At 52.2% G+C, this 9,825-nt stretch overlaps 1 protein-coding gene across 1 annotated transcript; it reads right to left on the reverse strand.

Moving 5' to 3' along the window:
* On the reverse strand, positions 222-6,771 carry CRABP1 (cellular retinoic acid binding protein 1). Its single transcript, NM_001128492.1, is given in 4 exon segments — positions 222-377; positions 3,903-4,016; positions 5,974-6,152; positions 6,692-6,771. Coding segments are annotated over 4 exon segments (414 nt in total). The 5' UTR covers positions 6,762-6,771; the 3' UTR covers positions 222-326.

Here is a 9,825-nt window from a genome sequence, read left to right on the forward strand (position 1 = left end):
CACCGCACAGACCAACACAGTGCTAGGGTCAGCAGGTACATCATGAGCCCGTGTCATAACTGAAGAGGCAGTCCACAGAAAGAGAAAGCCTTGAGATGTGTACAACCAGTTTAATGACTGATAAAACCATCCAGATGCCAAACTATGGAGCCCAGGGACAGAGAGGCACGAAGCCTTGGGGGAAAACACTAGAGCATTCTCGTGGGGAAAACGGGATCACCTACGGTTGATAATGGGGAAGAGGAGGTCCACTGGCAGCTCAGAACTATGACATTCCTCAGGGGAACATGCATCCCACCCCCAAAGCAGGAACAAGCTGGCCGCCTTCACTCCCGAACATAAATTCTTGTGCAGACCACGTCATCGGCGCCGAACGTCTGCAGAGAAGGAAAACCAATCAGTGCAGATGCCTGTGCAAAAATGCTTAAAGCATATCACTAATAAGGCCACTCACTTACTGCCCCGTTAAAAACTCTTTGTAACCGTCTTTCAATTTCCTGTGCCGTGCGTTCATGCTCAGCGCTGAGGGTTGCTTTGATTTTTGTTTTTTTTCCCCCCATAAGCTCTGCATTGGCAGAGAGGCAACTGGGGGGGTATAGAATTATGCTCTACGCAGTTTTCCTTTGCTTCTGGAACCTGAGAAAGCTGACCTAACTAATGCAAGTTTCCTGGCTTTAGTTTTTTAAATTAAACTAAAGCGGGGGAAGATGACATGTTGGATATGTCTGCAGCAGTCCTGTCTTTTTTCAAGTGACTTCAAGAGAGCAGGGGGCCTGGGCTGCGGGAGCCCTAGGGGCTGGCACTGATACCAGCCAGGTGGGGTATGGTGCAGAAGTGCCTTCCAGGAAGCAGCTGTCCAGCCTGGGAGACGCCCGAGACATTGTATAAGTAATACTCAAGTTACCTGCAAGCTAGAAAAGCCATCTCAGTTGCAAAAGCACAGGGTCGGGATCCAGACCTAGCTCTGCAACTCACAGCAGGGTAAGCTGGAGGCAGGCCTCTGGCTCCCTGGACAGTTTGGGGGTGGAAGAGGGAGGGAGTTGAGGAGTGGGGTGCAGTTGAACAAGATGATCCCATGTTTCTTTCCAGCTACAATTCTAAGGTTCTTTGTGTGCTTGCAGGGGGGAGAACACGGATCATCCCACACATGGAGGAGGATGGTTTTCTTCTGGCCTCTAAAATGTTATCACTGTAAGGACACGGTTTCAACTCTTCCCCAAACTAGCCATTCCTCGCAGGCCCATCCTCCTGGGTCTCTCAAAGGCAGTTCAAAGAGAGAAAGCACTATTATATGTTAAAAAAACTTAAAAATTTTTTTTTGCCATGATACCCCATCTGTGGATTGACCAAGGTATGTTTATTTGCAGACATACATTTTTCTGTGGGAAGGCCTCTATCTTTCAGATTGTCACAGGGCCCTGAGGCTCCAGAGAGATTTAAAGCCCTGAATTAAGAGCTTGAATATACTTGCATCTTACCCTGGGCCTTCCATGGGTCATGAGAGGCTCTCAGAGAACGTATGCTGGAATATTATTCTAACGGGTGTTTCAGGGAAATACCAGTCATTAGTGATTATTAAGGAAGCAAATACGCATCGCCAGCCTCCCCTGATCACACTGGCACGGCTGCACCCCTACTCCCTTTCCTCATCAGTGAGGAATGCAGAAGGTTCTGGATGCTGGGGGAGGGGGGGGTTCCCATGGAAATTCACCCCTCAGATGTCCCCACCTCTCAGAACCAGACTGGTTTTCCAAAACCTTCCAGCTCTACGGCCATGGAGTGTCAAAAGGAATGCCTAACTTTGTGGATTGGATTCTTTATCTGTTCTGGAGTGACCAACACCCCACCCAGGCCAACACATGGCTGCACAAACCAAGAAGAAATTGCTGCCTGTCCAACCACATTTGAACTGTCCTTCTCAGCCTACAAACTAAGCTGAGAGGTTCCTGGAAAAAAAACTCTCTGTACCATGTGCTGGAAGGGTTTAAGGGAATATACTCAATTTTCAAAGAAAGCAACTGGAGTTCCTGCTGTGGAGAAACAGGGTTGGTGGCATCTTGGGAGCACTGGGATGCGGGTTCAATCCTGGGCCAGTGCAGTGGGTTAAGGATCTGGTGTTGCCGCTGAAACTGCAGCTCGAATCTGAGCCCTGGCCCGGGAATTCCATGTGCTGTGGGGCGGCCAAAAAAGAAAAAGAAGAAAGAAGGCAACTTACAGCCCGGGGGTGCCGGGAAAGCCTATTTCAAGTTAACTAGTTATTTCCCTGTTGTCATAGGAGATAGCATCTCCCTGCATTCGGATTTATTAGTGATAATAAGCCTTGGAACAAAAGCCCCCACTTTGGATCCCAAAAGCCCAGAATGAATGCTCCCTCTGAGGTTTCTATATACATCTGCTGAGCCAGGGAAGGATGAACGGGTAGGGCTGGAGTGGAGAATTTGGAAGCGGTGGAGATCTAGCAGCATTGGGCCCATGAGCTGGCTGCTTAGATACTACAGAGCTGAATAAATTCACATCTTCTCACAGAGCAAACCCAGCCTGCTTAACCCTCAGCTGCACTCAAGGACTTGAAAATCATCTCCCTCTTCACTCTCTCTGGTACCAGCGAACCATAAGTGCCCCTTTTCTCTTCCATCCCCTATGTCTCAGCCTCGAATTGCTCCCCCAACCCCATCAAATATTCCGCCCTTGAGACAGCATTAACCAGGTTGTAAATGAAGCCAGTCCTTTCTCTTTGAACAAAGAAAATATGTGAAATCTCCAAGCGCAGGACAAGAGGAGTGAGAGAGTGAGGCCAAGCCGTCTCCATTAAAGTAAAGAGACGGCTCCATTTAGGGTCTTCTTGCTGCAGAAACATGTAATTTCAGGGTTGAGAGGGACCTCCGGGATCAGACTTTAGCCCAACCCTTCATTTTATGGCTGGGGAGGGACCCGCCATGCCCAGGTCACACGGCCCTGGCCGAGCATTCCTTGCCACCTCCTTTCCCAACGTTTCTGGGGGACGTTGGCTAAGATGGGGCGGGCATGCAGCCTTAGAGGGGAGACTTTAACACATGCCTGATGGAGAACAAAGGATATGGTTTTCTGGTTACCCACAACAGCTTTCCCCTTTCCTAGTGGCAGAGATGGTGATGGGGCGGGGGGAGTTGTTACAAGGAAAGCGCTTGGTTGGTTCTGAAAGACGAAGGGAGAGGGATAGGGAGCTGTCCTTTCCTCCCGGTCCTCCTTTGCCCCCGTATTTAAATAAAGGGAAGGGGCAGTGTGATTAAACTACGGAGGCTTCCAACTTCAAATCTATTTCTACTTCAGGTCTATAGGCTTTGCCAGATCTATTTTGTGCGGCCAGGGATGATTAAAAGGTTTCCATCTGACGACCTGTAAGGTAGAGCCCTCCGTATTGTGTAAACACTCAGATTGACTAATTTCCTAAATCAGCATCACTAGTCTGCCTCCGGAAGGCCATTGGAGTTTATCAGGCTTGGAGTAAAAATGTTCTTTAAGGCTTCGCATGCTGCCATACAAAATTTCAGAAATCTTCCCAGGCAGCAAAATGGGGAATGAGGAGGGGAAAAAAAAAAATCCCTCTGTAGAGTGAACCCTGGGACCTCACAGGGCCCAAGCAGGCTGGAGGGGAGGCTGGCTCATGCAAGTCAAGTCACCGCAGGGATGCATGGGTTTGCAGAGCAGCGGGCAGCCGGTCTCTGGCCCCTGCTCTGCCTTCTGAGCCGGGTGCTCTTGTCTCCTAACAGTGATTCCCTCTGACCTAAACTGTCATCTCAAGCTTTCTGCTCACATTTTAACCCAGGGCCAAGGGTGTCTCTCCCTGAATAGGTGAATGAGGATGATATCTGCGCGGTCGGCCACGGGCATCATCTGGTTTCAGGGTCGGGGGGCTCACTCACCAGGATGAGCTCGTCGTTGGCCAGCTCGCGGGTCCAGTAGGTTTTGGGGCCGTCCCCCTCGAGCAGAGTTTGTGTGCAGTGGATCTTGTTCTCATTCTCCCAAGTGGCTAAACTCTGCGGGGCAGGAAAACCATTAGTAACATTAATTACAGTCTTGGCAGCGGGAGCAGAGACAACAATGAGCATGGGAGAATAATTGCTGTGCAGAGAAGCAACACATGGTCCCTGTCAGCAGGGCACAGAACCTGCTCTGCTGCCCCTTATCGAGTCCAAATTCAGGGGGTTGATGGCGGATTCTATGGGTTATAAATATACCTTGTATTACACACACACACCAGAGTAGCAAAGCCTCAGGCATGCTTTACACCCCCAGGAATAAAACTGAGAGCGGGCCATGATTCATTTCTGTCCAAAAGACTGACCCTTCAAGCAATTTGATTCTTTGAGGCAAGAAGCTCCACATCAAAACTACCAAATTTTAAAGCAGCTAAGATACCATGTTTGTAACTGAGTTTGTGGCCAGCAGATCCGGAGCACTGAGCCCTGCATGGATTTGGGGAGGATGCCTTTCTTTCTGCACACAGCACACAGCCTACTCTGATAAACCTGAGTGTCTCTGGTTCTGAGGATACAAACACTGCCACTTCCCAGGTTACATCTTTCTAGAAATTTTTTTTTTTTTTTTAATCTGAAGGGTCTTCATGCCTGGAGGTAGGAGCAAAAGGAGGGATTCCCTGCCATTTTCTCCAGTGCCTGCACAAAGCCAAGTGTTGTACAGCTGGGCTCGAAGGCTGTACTGAATAAGCGCATCCCCGCTTTTACTAACACATGGGGCACGTTCACTAAAGCCCCACTCTCCAGGCTGTCGTGTGACCCTTTGATTTTTGAAAGAATTCCTGGCTCTGGCAGTAGTCACTGTTGGATGTCTCCAAATTGAGTCCTGCCTATGGTCAGGCCTTCTACCTTAGGCTCCCAGACCTTTACTTTAAACTGTCCTGCTCTTTGTTTTTACGGTGTAGTGGCTGGGGGCTCGATCCTGCCAGCTCCAAGCATCATTTTCAGACTGTGCCAACTCTGGCAGCCAAATATTGCTGTGTGGGCCAGCCTGCTCCTGGGGGGCTGTGGTTCTGGGTCCTCCCAAACCCAGTGCCCAGAGAGTCACACTCCAGATCACACAGGTTCGGCTCAGGGAAAGTGAGAAACAATTTCTCACTCTCTGGAATGTTACTACTTTTTCTTCTTTTCCTTGGGGAGGTGGGGGGAGACATTTTGTCACTTTTTAAATAAGTGGTAGCAGCAGCAATTGTTTTTCCATCTGTCTTCAAGATACATGAGTAGCCAACCCCCCATTCGAATCCAGAGATCGACCAAATGCAATTTTCACCCATCTAAAAAAGGAATTTACAATCCCTTGCTTCAGTCCACGACTTCATTCCTGCGACCCATATGCAAAGAAATACAGAATTTTTGTCCTTTAGGACTGAGAGGAGCACTTTGTCCATTTCCCAGGCAGAATCTGCCTTGCAGATTGGAATATTTGGAAATATTCCTCCTTCCCTTTAAGGAACCAAACTAAAGGCGGGCAGGAAAGGTGCCGGGAACATCAAGACCGCCGAAACTAGATCCAGAGCGTTCCCAAGGGGCCCAAGAACCCAGGAGGGCGGGACGCGAGAGCTGCCGCTCCACCTGCGACTAGAAACGTGGCAGCCGCGCTGCAGGACCCGGCGGCCCCTGCAACCTCCTTCTCCCTCGCCGCCTGCGCTGGCGCAGAGCGTCGCGGCAAAACGCTGCAGAAGCCCCCCTGCAAGGAACGCGGCACAACCCAGAGTCCGCACTATAAGCGCGCTGTTAGCGCCTCGGGAGGCGACTGATGAGGCTGGGGAGGGGATGGGGTGGGACGTTCTCCTGAGCCCAGGGCAAAGCGGTTGCACAGATCCTCTCTGCAAACAGCCCGTGCATATGCCTTGCAAGGAAAGCGAGCCACAGGCTGCAAAAGAAGTTCGTCTGGCCGCAGCGGTTCACGGGTAGGGAGTGGGGACCCGGGAACGCTGCCCAAACTCTGGTGCCTCACCCTGCACTTGCGTCCGTCCACTGTCTCCTCTTCAAAGCCTTCTCCGACCTTGAAGTTGATCTCGGTGGTGCGCACCGTGGTGGATGTCTTGATGTAGAATTGATCCCCGTCCTGGCGGATCTCCACGTGCGGCTTGGACGCGGCCGCCACGGCCACTTTCCTCAGCATGGCGTTCACACCTGCTCCGGGAAGAATGGGTGCCACACGGATTCGAGTCACGGGGCCTTGCCATCCACCCGCCGTCTCAGGACTGGCCCGGCACTTCCCAAACCCTCTGACTATAGTTAGGGGCCTTAAAAGTGATCCATTCCTCCCCCTGCCCTCGCCCTGATTTTTGAGATGAGAAATTGAGGCTCAGAGAAGCTCAGTGGCTTTCCCTGAGTAGCACAGTGAATTCGTGGCAGAGCCTAGTCTCAAACTGAGTCCCCAAATTTAAATTCCCCGACCCTCCTAGGACTTCAGTAATAATCTCTCCTTGCGATGATCTAGCGCGAGATAAAGGCCGAACCGTCGGGGAAAGCGCCAAGCGTCTAGCAAACGTTCGCTGGACCCTTGGATCCCAGGCTCTACTCGCCCGTTCTCGATGGGGGTGCACCTGGCAATTCGCCTCATCTATGGCTCTCTTGCCTGGAGTTGGTCCCGAAAGCCCACCCTCTGCTGGCCCGCGGCACCTCCCGCCGCTACTCCCCGTCGGGGCGCGCGGTCTGCGCCAGCTTACCCAGTGCCTTAAGCAGCTCGTCGAAATTCTCGCTGCTGCGCATCTTCCAGGTGCCTGCGAAGTTGGGCATGGTGACAGCAGTGCCGGCGGAGGGTAGGAGAGGGCAAGCACGGACAGCTGCAGCGCAGCGGGCACACTCCAAGCTGCAAGGCGGAGACTGCAGCTCTGCGCTGAGCCCCGCGCGCCTTGAGTCACCGGGAGAGCGCCCCCAATCCCCCGCCCTGCTCCAAGCCCCGCCCCCAGCCCCGCCCCCGCCCCCCGTGGCCCCTTCCCTGCGTGAGCCCAGCCCCCAGCCTACTGTGGCCCTACTCTGCCCCTTGGCGTTTCAGTCTCCTGTGGTGCAGGCCTGGCATCAGCTCTCCTACAGCTTTGGGGGGGGGCGCTTCTGCCACCCCCAGGCCACCCACATCCTTCTTTAAAGTAGGTGGTGGGAGAGAGTTCAATGAAACAAGATTGGCCAAGAGAGGAGAATTACTAAAGTTAGGCGGTGGGGACTTGGAAAATCATTACACTATTCTTGCTACTTTTGTACATGTTTGAGAATATCCATAATATAAGGTTAAAATAAGTGAGTGGGGGAACCGCCAGAGAATGAGAGCCACTCTTTCCCCACTCCCAGTCGTGCCCTCTGGAGGGTGCCCAGGCCGTCACCTCCACTGCGGATCCTATTCCGCAGCCCCCTCACAAACAGAACCAATGGGCGCCCGTGGCAGGAAAGCCCCAAACCCCACCAACACCCACCTGGGCAAGGCTCTGAGCGGAACCCAAGATCGCGCGAGATTGTGGGTCCTGCACGTTAGTTGGGCGGGAGGCCGCCCAGGCCGCTGCGTCCCTGTGAGTAGTTCAAACAGAGTGAGAGTTCAGAGGTGGGGTTCGCTGAGTGAGCTCCAGAACCCTGGGTAGGAGTGGCCTATTTTGCCGAAAAGTAAGGCTTTGCCCTTGCGGGCAGCCTGGGAGGGCCAAATGGAGAAAGTCCCTTCTCCCTTATGATTTCAAATATGCGCGGTACCTAATGCCCACTCGGTGTCCGCACTTCCGGAGTACAGAAATACAAATGTTTCCGCAGCTCTCCGCTGCAGACCCGAACATTTCCTTCCAATCTCTTTCGGTTATTCTCCCAACAGTATGCCTTGACCAAACTGCACAACTCAGGATTCTAGAACCTGCCATACATCTTCCCACCTCTAAGCCTTTGCCCATGCTCTGCCCTCTCCCTGGAATGCCCTTTTCCTCTGCGGGTTAATAAACTCTTGTCCATTCGTCAAAGTCCATCTTTATGCCATCTCTTTTGAAATTCAATGTCCTAATTAAATGTGATTATTTTTCTCTGAACCCACGGGATCCAGGCTTGGTCCTACTGTTTTTAAAATTTTTCTTTTAATGATTTTTTTTTCCATCTCTTGTTTAAATTTTAATCTTGCTAAAAACTGAATTCCTGGAGGGCAGTGACTGGATGCTTATCAACTTATCCTCTTTTCTGTAGGCTTAGCCAGGTGGGGCTCAATAAATAAGCATTGATCTGAGAAGGCGTGCTGCAGCCCAGCAGGAGTAAAGGGGTGAGGATTCCCGGAGGGCCTACAGGAATCTGTGCTGAGCGCCTGCTGAATATGGCTCTGGACCTCTGGCGGGGCTGGGGCTGTGTCCTGCCCTGAGGCCCTGAGGAGCTGTCTTCAAAAGCAGCTGAGGACAGGAGAGGAGAGTGGCCATCACCAGCTGGAAAGAGGTATGGGCAGGGCCAGCTTTATGGATGTTAGATCTGTGTAGTCACAGAGGGCCATGCACATATAAGGGCCTGGTGGTTGGATCAATGCTACTGCCATCTTGAAATTTGTAATCATTTTGCGGCAAGGTGTCCTGCATTTTCATTTTGCACCACGTTCACAAATTATGTACCTGATCCTGAGTGCGGGAGGCAGAGGATCGACTGCTGCAGAATCAAACCCACTTTAGAGAGAATCTGGTATCAGTGAGGGGTCAAAACAGGGGTGCCATCCAGCTAATGCAAGCCTCTGCCCTCCATCCAACATTCCTCCCCAACATGGCCTCTGCCATCTTCAGACCAAGCTGGGGCAGGGCTAGAGCAGGCAGCAGAGGGCAGCAGAATTGGGAGTCAGGACTGTAGGGAAAGCCGTAAAGGTGGGCAGCAAAGGCACTGGGTGGGCAAAGGGGGAAGGAGGGGAAGTCATGGTAAAGGAATAGAGAGGATGAACCAGAGCGGTCAAGTGAAGGGCTTTGTTGGGGCTGGCGTGACAAAGGACATGGGTGCATCGTCCAGGCGCTGAGCAAGGCTGGGAGCAGGATCCAGGAAGGGGAGGGCACAGCCAGTTCAGCGTTAGAGTTTGAGATGGTTCTTTGCCCTGTGAGCCCACTGTTCCTGTTAATGAAGTTCAGAGGTGGCCAGCGTGAGCAGGAGGGGCTAAGACGCCTGATGCCCCAAACCTCATCAAGGAGCACACGGAGGGGGAGGCAGCTTCTATTACTGGACTGGCTACTGGAGGAACCCAAGAGCCCTGAAGGGAAGCTCAAACACCACCACTGTGATATTTCTGTGGACCCTGCCTCAGGATCCAGGGCAGGGTCCCTGCTGGGGAGAGATCCAACTCTTGGCCTGCGCCTCAGGAGGGACTGGCAGTCACTCCAATCCTCTAAGCCTCCCTGTCCTCTATCATTTCTTCTCTATTTCACCCTCCCCTTCACCAGCTCTTGCCAACCACCTCTCTGAGCTGGGAACTGGGTTTGGCTTTGCGGATAGTGACCAATCAAAGTCCAAGCTCTATCTTGAGGGTCCGTGGTTTAACTGGGGGAAAAGGGAAAAACCTAAAAAAATCTGTGATCTCCGTGTGGGCTAATAGCTCCGGAGAGGCAGGCCTTTATCGCAGCCTGTTTTGAGCCTTAATTGTTGACCCAAAGGGCTAAAGAGTGAGAAGATATGATCAGAAAGAATAGGTGCAAAGCCAGGAGCCGTAGAACAGGGCTGCATGGTAGGGGACCACGTGTCCTTCCAAACAGCTGGAGTGCATTGTCTGAAGGGTGTGAGGCCAGAGGTGAGGTAGGCAGTGAGCAGAAGTCACTCAACTAAGTGCACATGGCCAGAAAGCAGTGCTCCTGGGGGGCACATAGAAGGGTTTTACCAG

This window comes from Sus scrofa, chromosome 7, assembly GCF_000003025.6.
Source record: "Sus scrofa isolate TJ Tabasco breed Duroc chromosome 7, Sscrofa11.1, whole genome shotgun sequence".
Taxonomy (NCBI): domain Eukaryota; kingdom Metazoa; phylum Chordata; class Mammalia; order Artiodactyla; family Suidae; genus Sus; species Sus scrofa.